Source organism: Dreissena polymorpha, chromosome 1 (genome assembly GCF_020536995.1).
Source record: "Dreissena polymorpha isolate Duluth1 chromosome 1, UMN_Dpol_1.0, whole genome shotgun sequence".
NCBI lineage: Eukaryota > Metazoa > Mollusca > Bivalvia > Myida > Dreissenidae > Dreissena > Dreissena polymorpha.
The window spans coordinates 149,608,461-149,627,677 of NC_068355.1; the positions used below are offsets into that span (position 1 = coordinate 149,608,461).

The 19,217-nt window shown below is 37.2% G+C and overlaps 1 protein-coding gene across 1 annotated transcript; it reads right to left on the reverse strand.

Annotated features, from left to right (window-relative positions):
- Positions 1–2,508: 2,508 nt before the first annotated feature.
- On the reverse strand, positions 2,509–15,045 carry LOC127855396 (hydroxylamine reductase-like). Its single transcript, XM_052390923.1, has 9 exons — positions 14,583–15,045; positions 14,115–14,322; positions 13,563–13,765; positions 11,065–11,225; positions 8,025–8,207; positions 7,628–7,762; positions 7,148–7,354; positions 5,494–5,601; positions 2,509–5,062 (listed from the first exon to the last, which is right to left on the reverse strand). Exons 1-9 carry the CDS (start codon positions 14,791–14,793, stop codon positions 4,550–4,552), a joined length of 1,929 nt encoding a protein of 642 aa, XP_052246883.1. The 5' UTR covers positions 14,794–15,045; the 3' UTR covers positions 2,509–4,549.
- Positions 15,046–19,217: the final 4,172 nt, after the last annotated feature.

Here is a 19,217-nt window from a genome sequence, read left to right on the forward strand (position 1 = left end):
GACCGGGGCTCTTACGACAAAAGTGAGACTTGGGCTTAAGTGGATTTTCTTTTGTATACACATTACAAAGGAAGTATGAGTGTTTTCCTGATCTGTTAATTATGTAATAGAAAGCTATTTTAGGCTATTGAAAGTGATTTATTTGACGCCAACAATAACAGTTTTTTGCGGCCATGTTGTTGTTGTTGAATATCTTTACCGCCTATGTAGACGAATCTCCACCAGACCTGTAGAGTTGAAAAAAAGGTTATCGTTTCCACAACCAGTATCGTGTTGTCCTCCACCATCTATGTGCACTGTAGTATGTACACAACTATTGTCTTGTCTTACAGTCTCTGAGCTTCTGCACGCAACCGCTAGGGTCAATCGGACAAAACATCGTAAATGCATTTTATGTCACACTAAACCTAGCCCCAGGCCTTCAGCGCCTACAGCGCTTTGATTTGTAAATTGACAAACATTGACAAAAATTGTGTCAGATTTGAAAATTTTCGCTGTAGTCATGATATTTGCGAGGAAATATATTCTGTACTCTAAAATATCAATTAAAGACATCTTTTGACGATTTAAAAACCTTAAAATTATAAAGCGTAACAATCACGAAACGAATGAATAATTTTGAGAGTGCTGTTGTTATCATTATATTTTGTGACATTACGAGGGTTGCTTACATAAAGTATAAAATAACATTTTTATGCCCCCCGGTAGGGTGGCATATAGCAGTTGAACTGTCCGTCAGTCAGTGCGTCTGTCCGTCCGTCCGAAAAAAATTAACGTTGGCCATAACTTTTGCATTATTGAAGATAGAAACTTGATATTTGGCATGCATGTGCATCTCACGGAGCTGCACATTTTGAGTGGTGAAAGGTGAAGGTCAAGGTCATCCTTCGAGGTCAAATGTCTAATATATGGCGTCTGTCCGTCCGTCCAAAAACTTTATCATTGGCCAAAGCTTTTTTACTATTGAAGATAGCAACTTGATATTTTGCATGCATGTGTATCTCATGGAGCTGAACATTTTGAGTGGTGAAAGGTGAAGGTCAAAGTCATCCTTCAAGGTCAAATGTCAAATAAATGGCGTCTGTCCGTCCGAAAACTTTAACATTGGCCATATCTTTTTCAATAATGAAGATAACAACTTGATATTTGGCATGCTTGTGCATCTCACGGAGTTGCACATTTTGAATGGTGAAAGGTGAAGGTCATCCTTTAAGGTCAAATGTCTAATATATTGCGTCTGTCCGTCCGTCCAAAAACTTTAACATTGGCCATAACGTTTTCACTATTGAAGATAGCAACTTGATATTTGGCATGCATGTGTATCTCATGGAGCTGAACGTTTTGAGTGGTGAAAGGTGAAGGTCAAGGTCACCCTTCAAGGTCAAATGTTAAATATATGGCGTCTGTCCGTCCGAAAACTTTAACATTGGCCAAGATAACAACTTGATATTTGGCATGCATGTGTTTCTCATGAAGCTGCACATTTTGAGTGGTGGAAGTTCAAGGTAAGGTAATTCTTCAAGGTCAAGGTCATCCTTCAAGGTCAAAAAATAAATCAATTTCAAAGCGGTGTTCTCATGAAGCTGCATATTGTGAGTGGTGGAAGTTCAAGGTCAAGGTCATCCTTCAAGGTCAAGGTCATCCTTCAAGGTCAAAGGTCAACATTTTTTTTTCAAAGCGGCGTTCTCATGAAGCTGCACATTGTGAGTGGTGCAAGTTCAAGGTCATCCTTCAAGGTCAAGGTCATCCTTCAAGGTCAAAGGTGAACAATTTTTTTTTCAAAGCGGCGTTCTCATGAAGCTTCACATTGTGAGTGGTGCAAGTTCAAGGTCATCCTTCAAGGTCAAGGTCATCCTTCGAGGTCAAAGGTCAAAAAATAAATAAAAAATTTCAAAGTGGCGTTCTCACGAAGGTGTACATTGTGAGTGGTGGAAGTTCAAGGTCACTGTCATCCTTCAAGGTCAAAGGTCAACACATTTTTTTTCTCAAAGCGGCGTTCTCATGAAGCTGCACATTGTGAGTGGTGGAAGTTCAAGGTAAAGGTCATCCTTCAAGGTCAATGTCATCCTTCAGTGTCAAAGGTAAAAATATAATAATTTCAAAGCGGCGTTCTCATGAAGCTGCACATTGTGAGTGGTGGAAGTTCAAGGTCAAGGTCATCCTTCAAGGTCAAGGTCATCCTTCAAGGTCAAAGGTAAAAAAAATAATTCAAAGTGGCGTTCTCATGAAGCTGCACATTTTGAGTGGTGGAAGTTCAAGGTCAAGGTCATCCGTCAAGGTCAAAGGTAAAAAAAAAAAAAATATTTTAAAGCGGCGCAATAGGGGGCATTGTGTTTCTGACGAACACATCTCTTGTTATTATACAAGGACGGATGGCGTAGGGGTTTTAGACGAATACTTTTCTCCAAGGGTCAGTGGATCGAGCCCAGTTTAGGATTACTTTTGTATCTTTTAAGGATTAGGTTCACTTAGGTTTGAAAATGGCCCTATGGAATTTATTAACAAAAATTACATGAAATAATTATTTAATGTGTATAGTTTTGAAAACATGTATTAAAACCGGTACAACATAAATGGTATGGTTGCCAAGGCAACACATTCACACATACCCATTTTTACATAATAAGATATTAATGCTACATGCGTCAATTATTTAAGTATGTCAACAAGCAATATTAAGAACAATACATATAATTGTCAATACAAAAATCAAATGTGAATTGTTAGCATAGCAATTTACATTCTTAAACCTCCGTATCAATGGTTACCATTTTTGCTGAGACAAATACGTATTAATTGAGTGTTCGAAACTTAACATTTATCAGTTGACAATTTTTGAGCGCAGTCATTATACTCTCAGGAATATATCAACAAATATGGATTTTTCTGTAGCAACTGTTTATATTTAACATAATAACTACAATGTCCAGTATTGCACTTATAAAGGACATTGTTAATGTGCAGTAACATGTCAAGTTTCAAACAAAAATCTTAACAAACGGTCAACAAAGATACAGTCGTCCCTTGCACTAAAACAAAAACAACATATTAACAAAGTTGATGTGAAAATAAACGTTATAACATGTTTGCTATAGTAACTTTATCCACTAAAATACATGTTATATAAACCTGAAATACATATATAGCAAGCAGTATATACTAGTTTAAAACATACACTTAAACCACAAACACGATAATGGCTAATTGAACGAAATTGTTTTTAATCACAAAACAATATGTAATGGGGACATTTTGAATCATTTTATTTACAAAGTTGAGGTGTAAATAAATGTTTTTAAATGGTTGCTATAATAACGGAAACCACCAAATATACATTCACTTAACATGAATTCATGTATATGGTAAGCAGTATATACTAGTTTAATGCATACACCTAAATAACACACAGCCAGTAATGGTTATTTCAAATTAAGATATTACGCACACAACTTAACAATATTTAATAGTAACATTTGGATTATTAGTCTTTTAATTGCTCAATTGAATATGAAAAGAGCATTACTCCTCGATGTTACTTTCAACCCACTTGGCGACACTTCGCCGTTTCAGGTTGTTTTCAGTTACAAATTTTCTGTAGCTATTTAGTTCCAATGTTTACATTTATTTATTTAAAGCAATACATGACAAAGTTCATTATATGCCAAAATGTATTAAAAGGTCCCTTTAAGGGACTATTGCCAACTCCTTCCCGAGTCTAAGCGAATACATGTAGGGGGAGTCACAATTCTACTGAAGAGAACTACATGGAACATTTGAAGGCATATATCAGAAATTTAATGTACATACAGCTTTATAAAAAACAAGAATAACGGTTCAAAGCAATACGTGATTACAAACAATAAGCAACGAATAACATATATGAAACATTTCGAGATTGATTTGTTCATGCAATAAGTTATTGATTTTATCAGTGACAACTATGTTGTTGACATTTTTTACTTAAGTACCATACATATTGTAAACTATCGGAGTCTTTGTGAAGCTTAAGCAACATCACGTCATAAAAATAGTCATTGATTTGTTAATAAATCTGTTCATGTTATGAACATCTTCAACCACATTTATTTAGAAATAAATTCATTTGATTTCAATCACCTAGGACGGTGCTCGTTGCGATAACTGTGGTTGATATGTAAACCATGACCACGATCTGTGCCTTATGAAACTTCTGTTAACAAATTCCTTTTAATTACTTCACGTTTTAATTGACAATAACAATCGCTACGATATTCAATCTTGATAAAACGCCAACACAAATGATTAGTAAAGCGGGTAAAAGTAGACAAGATTGATGTATACAACAAAACTGAGTGCATCTCAAACTGCATTAAAGCAGTGTCGTAAATGCCAGGTCATATCGCTACAAACATTCTTATATAAAGCTAAATGTGCATCTTAAGTCTTCAACGTGGAACAAATTAAAATACATGTAAAACCTTTGATAAACAAACATTCGCATACATGTGGATAATGTGTTAAGTTTGGTCAGACTAAGTTCGACCGTCGTAGTCGTACGACTTGAAAATGTTCACTTATGCTCGTCCATCATATGGTGCATGTCATCCTCGGGGTGGCGGATGTCCACGGGTTCGAGTCCGTACTGGTCCTTTAGGGCTTGCAGGACATTTGGGGTAAGGAACGCCGGTAGTACCGGCCCAATCCGGATGTTCTTAACGCCTAGACTGAGCAAGGACAGCAGGACGGCGACGGCCTTCTGCTCGAACCAGGAGAGCGATATGGACAGCGGCAGGCTGTTAATGTCCGTGTTGAGCGCAGCTGCGAGCGCCTTGGCGACCATGATCGCTCCGTAGCTATCGTTACACTGCCCCATGTCGAGAACGCGCGGTATCCCGGTGTTTCCGAGATTTCCGAAGTTGAGATCCTTGAGTCGGTATTTAGCGCAGCCCATCGTGAGGATGAGCGTTTGGACCGGAAGTGATTTTGCCAGGTTTGTAAAGTAGTTGCGCTTGTGCTCCGAGCCGTCACAGCCGCCGATTACAAACACGCGCTGCAGCTCTCCTTTAGCAACGGCGTTCAGCACCTGTATGCAAACATGTTACTATTGTGCGGAATAGACACTCTCACGAATATATAATTGTTCTCTTCCTTACTAAAGAGTTACACATTCAATAGCAAGCATTAAATAAACTTACACATGTGATTTAACAGCTAACAAGCTTTGATATTGATAGGCGTAAATGAAGTTTCTGTTTCCTAACTGCGCAAGTTAACTATGCCTGTATATTGCGATACTTTTACAACAGCTATACGATTCACGTCATGCGGAAATGGCTCTAATTCCATATGCGGTCATCCTAGCGTCTCATTTAAGTTTAAAAATTATAAAATAATTTAACTACACATTTCGATTATATTATAACTTCTTTTGAAGCACATCATCTTTATCATAATGTATTCTGAGACATCCGCTGCTTATATTTCCTTATATGTAACTGAACAACAACACAGTACCGTAGCTGCGTGTTGCGTTATGGCCTCCCTTCCAAATCCGACCGTTAACGTCTTGGGATCAAACTTGCTGATCAATGCTTCGTCAAAGCCATCACATGACTTCGCATGCTAAAACACACGTGAGAACAGTAGGGAACTGATAGAAACACGAGTGAGTGACATGTCGTTTGTTTACATAGCCTTGTGATCATAAACTGACTTATTTTTACTTTACACCAACAACAATATTTCGACACAATGCTGTTCCATAAATGGCAAATCACATTAACAAAGGTCGGCGCTTAATGAGGCCCAATGAACGTAATGTTTCTCATTGTAAGCAGTTAATTTCGACAAGGTTTCACAATCGATTTATTAAGTTAAAAGGAAACTTGCCCTATCACCCTGCAGTCAATTTATTTAACTCACAGCAATAATTTTCCAATTAAGCCCAGAACTCACGACAATACACATTTTTAAGCAATGAGTTGGTCAAGAACGTGACTTCTTTAGTGTTAAAAGGAATGCCTTATAGGGGCTATGTTTTTTCGATGTACATGAACCATATATTAATCATAGGAGAAATCATTATCATAAATGTTCTGAGCATGTTTCAGGAGGATTTTGAAAAAAGTGACTAGTAGAGTGTTCGCAAGTGTCTCAGAAATTTGCTAAAATGACCTCTTTTTTACTAAATATGACACACTTTCAAACTCATCCAATATATCACTGGACAATAGTTATCACAAAGTTTAGTAAATATTTGTGAAAACATCTTGCATCTAGAGCTGTATTGTGTATCCTCGGGACTTAGGTTACAAAACCTAGGGCCCCTGTCATGTTTGTTCCAATTATGCCCATTGGGTCAAACATGGCTTCATAAAAGTGGTGAGTAAAGACATGTTATAGTAGTTGTCTACCAAGTTTGGTAGAGTAAAAACCTTGATATAAATGCGTATTATATTATGTGGAAAGTGCGCAAGTTATATAGCGGCAAAGTAGCGCATTTTCCACATAGCGATTTTACTGGATGCCAGAATTCGTATCCGGATATTTGCATATATCTATATTAGCGGTCGAACGTTTTAGTAAAATTGTATAAATTGGGTTCACAACTGCGAACATCATGACATGTTTGTTTAAGACATTGCTAGGTATACATGAACGCACGATAAAGAGATGCTAGGTATACATGAACGCACGATAAAGAGATGCTAGGTATACATGAACGCACGATAAAGAGATGCTAGGTATACATGAACACACGATAAAGAGATGCTAGGTATACATGAACGCACGATAAAGAGATTACTTTTCTGTGACCACCTTTTGGGTTCAACGTCAAATCGTTAGTCTAAGTAATAATGAATTAGTGAACATGGGTCTCAGTCACTTGGTCAAACAAAAGGAAAAGCTTTTGAGCATGAAGTGCCCAATGAGTGACAAATCATGCCCAAGCTTCAAGAAACTTGATCAGATTATTAGTCCCAATTATATCTCGAGTATGGAACTAGGTCATGGCGGTCAAACACAAGGTAATTAAGTCAAAGTATATCAAAAGAGTACCCAAAGGCACTAGGCCACTCTCATCATGTAGGAACATGTGTGTGCAGATTTTGTGATGATTGAGTAATAATTGTATGTGGTTAACCTCTACACTGTGCTATATATTGACCTCTATCAGGCGCTTCATCTGATCGGAGTCGTGCAGATCGAGGTGTTTCACGCCGTTGATGCCGGTGTCGTTGAGCGTGTATAGGCGGTCTCGGTACGACCGCAGCGGCTCCACCACGCAGTTCGTCGAAGCGAGCACCGGGCCCGGAAACAGCGCGAAGTCCATCTTCTGGTTCTGCCAGGCGCCTCCGAAATGACCGACAAGACTCTGCGATTTAATGCAATTATGTACGTTAACGAAGTTATTACACGCAAATGATACACACTTCTGTCTGAAATATGCCCTCAGTTGTTGGTTCTTAACTACAAAACAATTAAACAGACATTTTAACAGCATACTCTACCCATGGAAAAAAGCAACATAGATTGATGTTCTGTAAAAGATTTTCAAATAATTGTATTCAAAAGAAATAAATGACGTAGTAAACAATAAAGGAAGTTTCCAAATTCCATGTAAACGTCAAGCGACCAAAGTTTCTACTTTGAACTTGCGTAGGCCCGGGTATCCGTGTGCGGGTAGCATCTCTCCATGCGTGTACACGTTGATTCCGGCGGTCGCCGCCATCGGAAGCAGCTGGTACAAGTCCATCATGTCGTGTCCGGAAATCATGATACACTAAAAGAGGTGGAAAATATGTTTGTTAATCATGTACGACCAAATTTTTTTAACGATTACCCCCCCCCCCCCCCTCTCTCTAGATATCGTAAGGAAATGAAATGTTTTACTTTTGGACCATCCAATAAAATCTTCCATGTTGGATGGCAGTTATCAGTACTATGTATTTCACAAGTGTTTATTAATGTTTTTTAAACAGCAATACATATGTATTTGTAGCTATGGATGGATGCGTGTTGTATTAAAGGTTGGAGAAAAATACTTTTCCGGGCACGGGCTTGGTGCTGATCTCAGCCGGTTCCGGTACGCCAAACATCCGGCGGTGCCCCTTATCAAGCAGCTCCATCACCCTGAGATTCGTCTCGCCGACCTTGAGCGCCAGTTTGAGGTTGGCGCCAAGATCATGCTGCTCGTCCGGATCGGCACTCACAAGGAAGTCGAACGCCTGAGAGTCAAGCACGGTACATTAGTGTGTGTGTGTGTGGGGGGGGGGGGGTGTGCGTGCGTGCGTGCGTGTGTGTGTGGTCAAAAGAGCGACCAACTAGTAACATTATGGAACTCCATATAACACTACGCAAAACGGGATGTAGCGCTGAAGGCCAAACCAAATAATACAATTTCATGCGACTTGTTTCCCCCATTTCATTGTTATATTAGGAATTGGGTAAAGACCGTGTTTTTCTTCACCATTTTGGGAATGGGACCGCCACCGTTTGGATTGAAGCACATCGTTTAAATAACATTTGGAAATTGACGTGTTTTAAAAAAAAACACTAATACATTGAAGGGACCTTTTCACGTTTTAGTAAATTGACAAAATTGAAAAAATATGTTTCAGATTTGCAAAGTGTTTTTATTGTTATGATAATTGCGACGAAACAGTAATACTAAAAGATTAATTATATATTATATTATAAATATATATAATTAATATAATTCATATTCTACATTCATAGGATATCAATTATATTACTCTTTTGCCGCTATACAATTCTGAACATTAGAAAGCGTTTCAAACGCAAAACAATTTAATTGTTTGGAGAGTTCTGTTGTTATCGTTATATTTGTGACATTACGAGGTTTGCCTATATGAAGTAGAAAATACACCTTTTTCTAAGTGAGAGAGAATGGCCGAGTGATTTAAGTGTTAGACTTTTACTCCTGGGTCAGTGGTTCGAGCCCAGTTGACTATTTTTTTTTTTGCTTTATTATTTTCTTTTTTTTGTTACTGGAGCTATTCCTATGTTAACATTTATTCATTTTAAGCATTTAATGACAATCTTAAATCAATGCCATAATCTGTGAAAAGGTCCCTTAAAGAAAAACAGCGTTTTCAATATGATATTTAGTAAGGTTCTACGTACAGTGTTGGATGCGAGATGAACAAAATGTTGAGGATTTTTTAGTGTTTTAATAAATTTAGAATGTTAGGCAGTCATATTTTTTAACCTAGGGAAGGGGTTGATTTTTGGCCCAACTTTCACAAAATACTATAAAAGATGTAGAGCTTCTATAAATTGGGAAATATGAACTGCACATGAATATAATAAGATGTATAACTAGAAAAGGTGAAAAGACGATTTGGGGGGAAATGCATAATACACTTCATTATATAATAAATATGATCATGGCCAAAAACGTTTTTGCAGAACTCGTAGTGAATTTACAACTTATCTCACAACGGGGTGTTACACATTTTTGGATTTAACAATTTGCCTTTGATGATAAAAATCATTTTAACTATTTTGTGCAAGAAGTCATCATTTATACAATGACAATCAATTCATTGCTGGAGAAAACAGCGCTCACGGATTGTAAACAAGCATAACTAATCAAGTCACACACACATAAAGACAAATTAACTGCAAATAATCCTAGCTCTAGGAAAACAGGTCTTAATGCATGCGCGTAAAGTATCGGGGCGAAATTGTTTTGCTTCTAAGGAAAACGCATTCTAGGCAGAGAGTTTCGTCCCTGATTAGCTAGTGGAGTCCGCACAGGCTAATCTTGGACGACACCTAACGCACATGCATTTAGCCCGATTTTCCTGTAGCGCGGCTCATATAATTATCAAATCAATGTGCAGTAACAATCGACATACCGGCGCATTCACTTACACAAAATCACGGTAGTCAATACATCTCAGCCACAAATGACATCCATTTAAGTATGAATTCGATTACCTTTGTATATACACGGGCTTGAGGGATAAACAAAGCATGTTGTTAATTCACGTATAGGTAAATATCTTCGCAAGTTACTATTACGATTAATTGTTTGTTTGAAACGTTCATGCAGTGTGGTTACTAGCAATACTTGAGCCGTGATATAGTAAAAACCTGACTTCATGCATATGCGTCCATTTTCATATCAAATTAGCATGTTGCGATACATGACATACACGAATTAAGTTCGGGTTTCCCTCAGCCTAGTTCAATAAAATGAGCCGCGTTCTGAGAAAACTGGGCATAATGCATGTGCGTAAAGTGTCGTCCCAGATTAACCAGTGCAGTCCGCACAGGCTAATTAGGTACGACACTTTCCGTCTAAATTGGATTTTTGCTAAGAAGAGACTTCATTTAAACGAACAATGTCATAAAAGCGCTTTACACACATGCATTATGCCCAGTTTTCTCAGAACAAGGCTCAAATATTGTCAAGGTAAAGTATGCTTCTTGCTAAAATAAGTTGCATTTATACGAAACGTGTTTAACAGTCAAATTCATTCAAAACACGACCATATTTATCGTTTAGTTGAACGCTATATACGCACACATTAACGGATATAAACCTATTCAACCTAGCGCTTCAATGCACACAGAACGAACTGTACCGGTAATACATGTATAATATTGGGCACACATTCACGATTGCAGTAACCTCACATGCTTATGGCTTGCGTGTGAGTGTCAATAGAGTATCGGTATTCGAATTTAATGATAAATTATTAACATCATGAATAAATCAAGTACTCAGAAGCGATTGGCATCAAGTATGCAATTATTAACTATGATAGGAACACACTCTAATACGGTTATTATTAACATGCTACATTATAGTAAACATGCGACTTCATTGTTAAAGCTCCAATACAGTTAAGGTCGAAATGACATTATGCACTTAAGAAAAGTTTCGGTCCTGAGCTAAGATAATTTTCATTTTCTACTAATGGAACGATTCTGCCCAATCCATTCAAAGACATGAACTGATTATTCCCAGGGGACGGAATCCAGTGGGTCTCAATTGTACTTCAACCTCTTTCGACAAAACAAAGCAACCATTTTACCGGTTGAACAGCAGACCTGGTACATGAATTTCGGGACCCAAGGATCGACCTCTCCGAGTGCCGCGGCGTGCGATGCGTACGCAGCCAGTCCCTTTATGCCATAAATGGTAAGGTAGCGGACCCCGTTCACGTCTGGTCCGAACACCGCCTGGTCCTCAAGCACTCCCACAGCACGACCTGCGTAACGTAAACATTGTAAAACATTGGGCTAAGACTGTTTACAATCCACTAGAAAACGGCCGAAAAAAAATCACAAAAACGGTAACAAATAGAATAGTAATTGAAGATGCCAAATACACCCGTAAATGCTCATTTCAAGGAGATGGAAAACTTAAGTAGAAGTGACATAAATCGCACACTTGTGTAGCTCGCTGCTTCACATTCATCAAACACAAAGTCACAAGCTTTCAGGCTGATTTCTTGAAATAATTGCCTAAGTTAAAGACTCTTTACTTTGCAACAAATAGTGGCATACACGGACATAACGTCTTGCACGTTTACATAGTAGAACAGTGTTATTTTGTGTGTTCAAAATCGGAGCCGGTATCCGGCCCCATTCCCAATTGAAAAAAAGTATAAAAATTCCAATTGGGACATAAATATTCACAATTTAAGGTTATAAAAAATATTTGTTTTTAGATCAACATTTAGTTAATCTCCCACCCAGCTCTACAAGTAATACTTTATTAAATTTAATATTTAAAGTGGACTTTTCACGTTTGGGAAAATCGACAAAATTAAAACAAAATTGTTTCAGATTCGCTAATGTTCGCTGTAGTTTTAATATTTGTGAGGAAACGGTAATACATACTGAACATTGACCATGCTATAAACTATCCATTATATGCATCTTTTGACGATTTTTTTTATATAAACCGTTGCAACGCGAAACGATTTAATAATTTGGAGAGTTCTGTTGTTGTCGTTATATTTTGTGATACTTTGAGGATTACTTACATAAAGTATAAAGTACTCTATACATTGTGTAAGCACAGATGGCCGAGTGGTCTTAGCGATAGACTTTTACTCCAGGGGTCAGTGGTTCGTGTCCAGTTTAGGGTTACTTTTGTTTCTTTATTTCATTTTTTTCTCTTTTTTACTGGAGGTTTTTAGATCAAATGTTTTACATTTATCAATATAAAACATTTCATGACAAACGTCAATACAGGCAAAAATCTGTGAACAGGTCCCTTTTAAAAACTTATGCTCATTTCTGAAGCAATTTTTCGCAAAAAAAACAACAACAACGCTTATTTCCAAATTTAGGTCAAAACGCCGCGATTTTTCCCAATCCAAAGGGATCCGGCCCCATTACCAAAATGATGAAAAAAACACTGTATAAACAACATATCCGTAAAGTCTCATGTTGTTTTTAGAAAATTGAGATTTTACGACACAAAGTACGCATGTGCAAGTATGTCAGAATAAAACTTGCCAACGTGCACATAATTCCCAAAGAATATCGCGACATAAACGATGATTACGTATTTAACTTTAAACATATAAAAACAATAAATTAGTACAGAAAGTGTCACGTTAATTCGCAGAAAACTGAGAGAAACATTTGCGACATAACGTACACATGCACAATTAAGTATCCGCAAGTTCAGGGAACATAACTCTGCAAAAATAACACGACATTCACGAAAAGTACGTCTTTCTTTTTTACTCATTTTTGTTTATTCATAGTCAATTTGCTCCGCGGTTTGAAACAGATGCCCCTCTCCAACTCCAAGAAAAAAAAACAGGGAATTGCCTTTGATATCACATCGAACGGAAACCAATTTTACACTTAATGTCACAGTGACCTTGACCGTTGAACTAATGACCCCAATTTCAATAGGGGTCATATACTGCCCAATGCCAATGAACATGTGAAGTATCAAGCAAATCGGTAATTCGTTTATGAGTACTTGATCGGAAACGATTTTCACACTCATTGTGAAAGTGACCTTGACCTTTGACATAGTAACCCCAATTGTGATAGGGGTCGTCTACTGTCACTGGGCATTGCGTTTCAGAGGAGACTTTATTTAAAGTTATTTTGAAATTCTCACGTTTATTTTACCATGGGAGTTGTATTATGTAGAGGACCATGATACGATGTTACGTACCGAAACGTACAAAACCAAAGCCGAAAATTCGCAAAAGGAATAAGTAATAAGTAGATTCAGTTATTTAAGTGAAAATGAATGACTCAACGAATTCATATAGAATTCAATCTCGTTTTAAACATCTGGAGGAGTTCCAGAACCTACAACTCTATTTAAACCCACAGCTCCATTAGAATCAAAAACTGAAATAGTAACACACAAATCATGTATACGAGCCCACGAGCAAATTCGAAGCCGCATCTTTTTTAGCATCTGAAAAACATATATACACACCGAAAAGCATCAAACAAACCGACATCCCCGTTCAGTCCACAAGCCGAGTTGAACTCAGAAGTCTATAGGATACAACAACATCCTTAACATCAACATCCCAATTGGTATCCAAAACCACCAGGCTTACCTTCACTCTCAAGAAAGTCGATGTCCTTGAAACCTTTCTTCGGCGTCCACACTGCCGGTCCGTGGTGCAGTTTCTCGTCAAATGGCCGCTTGGTGCGCATCGAGTCTTCTAGTAATGCGGCGCGGATTTCTTCTCGGAACTGGACCGCCCGAAAGATGTACGCCGGAAAGCGTTCCGGGTCAAAGTTTACGTTCGTCAGGGTACTTGAACATGAGTATAAGTTTTTTTTTGGTGAATTCGAACATTGAAACGAATTATATAGTTATTGTTTGTTTCAATCTTGTAATTACCAACGTTAACAAACAAAATACAGGTGGAAATAAATGCATTCATTCTTTAAATGCTATTTTCGAAAGTTTTTATTACAAGAGGATATGGAATTTTGCAATCAGCTTAACAATTTACACACGTGCTTTAATTTATCCAGCAAATCAATATTGAGATACTGGAATAGCTATCTATTTTGACACAGCGGTCAAAAACTCAGAACAATAAAGTTGTACGTCGCAAACTTCCGGTAGTCGTAGAGACGACTTCCGCTTAGGCTGTTACCTGAAGAGGGCGCTCTGGAAGAACTTATCACACTCGTCCGAGTTCCACACTCCCAACGCGTGCGCCCGTGTCGCATGCATGGCGAGGCCCGAGAGCGCGTACACGAGGAGGTCCTGTAGAGCCGCCACCTGGGGGGACTTGCCGCACACACCCACCTTGACACACCCCTTACGGGCTTTCGTTTGTTCGCATTGGTAGCAAAACATGTCTGAAACACACAGAAACATGAAAAAGTAACATGTAATCCGAGAACTAACATTTTATATAAGTGTGAATTTTAATAATTTGAATCACTTAATATTACTTTTAATACATAAATTATGTCGAATATGTGCAAGTAACATATATGGAGGTTACTTTTTTCCATGAATTTTATTTGCTCGAAATTACGTATACATATAGCATAATATAGGCATATGCAAAAATACTTTAATTATACTTTGCGATAGCAAGACAGGTATAACTAACCTGGTTTCTTTTGAGGATCAGCTGTGGTCGCAGTAGCATAGCATCTGTTGACTGCGACCCGCGACCAGGGGATACGCACTTTGACTGCGACCCACGACCAGGGGATATACACGTTACTCTGGAACTCCGCAGGTCTGACCCAGGGGGAAAGTCCCCGGGGACTCAGCATCCTGTCGATCCATCGAGAAACTCTTGCACTACTACCCCACATTGTTCAATAAGCACGAACTCATACACTGAATAAAGTCGAGTTTCTTTAAACCCTTTCTACTTTAATTTTAGTTTTACTTCAAATGCCTGTTTAACTATTTAATTTATAAACAACGCAGTTAATCCGTTCATGTCCTCACAATTCTAATTAAAACGTAGGTCTTTCGTTTTTGTTACATTTTACACATGCATAAATCGCATATAGGGCAAAAACATGTTTACTCTGATGAAACGTTAGGATATCGGAAATCTGCACGTAAACATCGCTTTGCTAGGCCAAGTGTGCGATTCTATTTTTAGACACCATAGTCACAGGGCGTAAATATTCCATAACAAGCGTTATTTACGGTGTCTCTTGATTATGATTAGTTTGTTGTGTTTTGATGTGACGCGCCGATGCATTTTCTTAATAAAGTAATTAATTGTCATATTTCCGTCGTTATAATTGAACGGCGTTTTTAGCGTTTGTACTTGGCATATCGTCCAAATAATGTATGAAAAACGTAACATACTTTGTATAATAAAATCTTTTTATATATTTTTGTCTATAAACGTTACAGTATTTAATAGTTTGTTTAATGAATCAGTTATAGATCGATAGTTCGCTTGTTTGAATGTAATGTATGCATGCTTTATTGTAAAATGTACAATATTTTAGGGAATGGCCTACGTGCCGTTATCCCTGACACTTTAATTCATGTATTAAAACATATAAACATCGAGCCCTGAAATAAACTGCACTATGAGGATGGGCACACTTTTAATCAAAGCGCTGAAGGCCCTCAAGCTGTTCGCTATTGCATAATTTAAGTCGCAACTCATTTTTCAAAATTTATCGAAAGTTTGAAAGAACACATGCCATTCAAATTTATAAAGAGGGTGTCATAACGCACGGGTTGAGATTTGTGTGCACTTTTTATCATCCTATTTATTTTATAGAGATAACTTAGACAAAATAACAACAGCATGGCCCTTTTTTGACGTTCTATAGAAAGCATGATGACAATGGTAATACGAACTGAATATAAAGACAATTTGCAATCACCATCATATTAAATGAGTTGGAATATGGAATACCTCACTAAGAATATAATTTCATAATGGAAATTCCCTATACAAAACTTTTGATTTTTGACACCATTATACGTACACATTCAAAATATACCATTAGATATTTGATGCAAATACATAAAAGAATAATCTGCGAGCAATACTTTTTGCTCACGAATTAGGTAGTCATAAAGACAGCCCTGTTGACATATACTGTGTTGTTTATGCATTATATATTGTTACCCTTGCAGTTCATACGGTGTCAACAACTCTGACCTAAACATAGGTAAAGATGCACTAATGCGCTTTTTCGGCGTACCTGTTTTACCCAGTTTTCACCTTAAATGACTGTTACATAACGCCAGCAGACACGCATGAATATTTTCGAATATTTCATAGGCTGATTCGACATAAAGCCTCTGAACTTTGGCTACATCACTGTGTCTGTGCTCAGCGCAAAGGATGTAGCACTGTTCAGTGTAAGGAATTCCGGTCTACTGTCTGTATGTTAAAACGACGCAATTGGTGGCCAATTACAATTACGCGTTAAAAAAACAATCTCGCAGAATTTCAGGGTCAGTATTAGTTCACTAAATCGTCCGGGGAATATATAATTGACAATCGATAAACACTGTTTGCTTTGAGAAAACAAACATTACCGAAATAGTATAGAGGCCCGATAAGATGAAAATCGTTTAATTATCCAACCACAAATGCTTGCCGTACTCGGTCAGCGCGTCTGGAAATCGTTCCTGAACGTCTGGATAGGCTGCCATTATTTAAAAGTTTTCTATTTTGAATTCTTTTTTGTAGCGAAAAGCATTGTGCTAAAATGTGCAATTTACAATTCGCAATGAGATATTTAATGACCCTCGTCATGCGAAAATAGGTCTTATTCCATATGCGCCCATCATATATATATATATATATATATATATATATATATATATATATATATATATATATATATAATATATATATATATATATATATATATATATATATATATATATATTATATATAGCCCACTCAGCCTGCACATCTGTCATTCTGGTCAGGAGATACATAATGAGACAATAACACATTGAGTGATTTTATAGCGAACAGCATCGCCTCTGACCAGACTGCGCAAATGCACATGTTTGGCTTAAGATACGCTGGCCGAAACGCATAAGACCCATTTTCGCATGACGCGGCTATTTAAATGTGTCGAAAGAAAATTGGGTAAAAATCAAATAATAACAAACGATGTGTTTCGATGGTGAAGAAATATACTCATAATAAGGCATCTGCGGACACATATGATGTGCACTCCCGTAGTATACTTTTATTTACTTACACGAATGTGTGGTTTGACAATGATAACACACATTTTATGCGGTGAATATGCGACTTACAAGTAAAAAAATATATAAAAGTTAAACTTTTGTTTTCAATTTAATTATTTAGAAACGTAAATTGCAAACTTTTTTTCAAAGTCAGCATTTACGCCGACTTCCTTTTTAAAAGATATTTCTTGTTATATTTAGTTGTTGTTTTTTTTATTCGGTTTTAGCGATTATAAAGCATTTTTTTTTTGGTTGTCTATAGTAATCCGGTAGTAATTGGTGAACTCATGTTCAACGTTTTATAAATTGAGAACTGTGAATATAAACAAGCTTAACCTTCTACTATTGCGTTGTTAACACCCGTAAATACAAAAGATCGCCGCTATTTATTGAGAACACAAAAACGTTTCCCAGAAATATCAAATTTAACTCCGCTGTAGTACATGTAGCATGAACCTATAAACGAGGTTATAAAACATCCCACTATACTTGTTTATCAGCAATAGTGTTATTTTCCCGCATCTATTAATAGCCTCAGCTGGTTATCGTTCTTAGCGTAGTTAAGAGCAGACCGACTTGCAACGTATACTAACCTTAGTTGTTCGCAAGCGAACAACTAAAAAATTACATTCAAACACTCGTATGTATTAAAATTGCGATTACAATAATATACTCAAACATAATGAATTTGAAGTTAACTGCCCTTAAATGTGCAGTTGCCATTAAAGATCCGTTAACGACACCACTCTAATTAAAGTCATCGGCATTTCATCCGCAAACTGGATCTGACTACTTAATTTTAGAGGTAGCGTTAAGATAAACGGAGCCCATCATACTTTAATTGCCTTCAAAATTTTGGTATAAAAGAATAATAAAACAATGTACAAAAAGGCAATGCAGTGTTGTATACATCCCACAGCTCAATAAATATTTATATTCCAGACGCCGCTGCTCCCCTATAATTATCCACCTCAAATGTACTGTTTATGATTAATGCCCGAGTACTTTCGCAAAACTTGGCTATGCCAAAATGCAATTTCATGAGTCAAAGCAGGACACACACTTGAATTGTTCGGAGGGTCATGTGAACGTGACCTATCAGACGAGGTATTTATACCTTAATAACGCTACTCTTCAGTTTTCAATGAGATGGGTGATCGTCAGGCAAATCGCAAGATCTATGTAGCATTAGCACACGCCGGGTATGCGGATACTTTGATAACATATGGCACTTCGATACCAGATAACAACAAAAGCCACGCACGAGAGTACAGTTCTTCGGCTTTTTTGCATTTATGTTCTGTTCATTTGGTTTTCAGACACGTAACATTGTTTGGTCGATTAATGGTATAGTACTTCGTATTACGGAGCAAGAAAGTCGTGAAAAAAAAACAGTGGATTATGAAAAAGAGATACAATTTTATCGATAATCGTCATGAATTCGATGATCAGTACGTATTTCAACAAAATAAAAATACTTGAAAATAAATCAAGAACGTGGCAACTAATCGAAATAAAAGATCAAAATGTCCATTCATGTTACAACATGTTAAATTTTAGTTGAATCACGTATTTGAGGAAATTCAAATGTTTAAAGAGTCGGATGCCAAAATTTCATGGACACCTCTTTTACCGATCATCTCAAAGACAACGGCACTTCGATTCCAGATAACTCGACACTTTTTACCAGATATAAGACACTCTATTTAGTGAATCAGAAATGCAGAATTCGCTGTGGAATACTGCTATAGCTTGCAGGCAATACATAAAAATGTATGTACTGACGTAAATTAAAAACGAATTACCGAAACATGTTCTTATCCCTTTGGAATATAATAATAAAAGGGAAAGGGAAATGTAAAGCTCAATATAAAGGGAGTTTTCCAATCTCTTTTAAATTTTGTGGCTACGCATTAGTATTGTCTTCATGATGCGATTCTAATGAGCGCCAATGACAAAGGATTTTATGAGGTGTATTGGCCGCTTTAAGACCCCCTGCTCCCCTTATCTGCTATAAGTTCAATTTTACACGTGTTCCGTTGTATTT

What these genes read in the sequence shown, in the direction of transcription:
- LOC127855396 (XM_052390923.1), bottom strand. Translation starts at nt 14,793, where the DNA reads ATGTGGGGTAGTAGTGCAAGAGTTTCTCGATGGATCGACAGGATGCTG. An exon ending in TTCCAGAGCGCCCTCTTCAG is followed by an intron (nt 13,766 to 14,114) that starts GTAACAGCCTAA and finishes CTCATGTTCAAG; the next exon opens with TACCCTGACGAACGTAAACT. An exon ending in CCAAGCCCGTGCCCGGAAAA is followed by an intron (nt 7,763 to 8,024) that starts GTATTTTTCTCC and finishes CACCTCTTTTAG; the next exon opens with TGTATCATGATTTCCGGACA.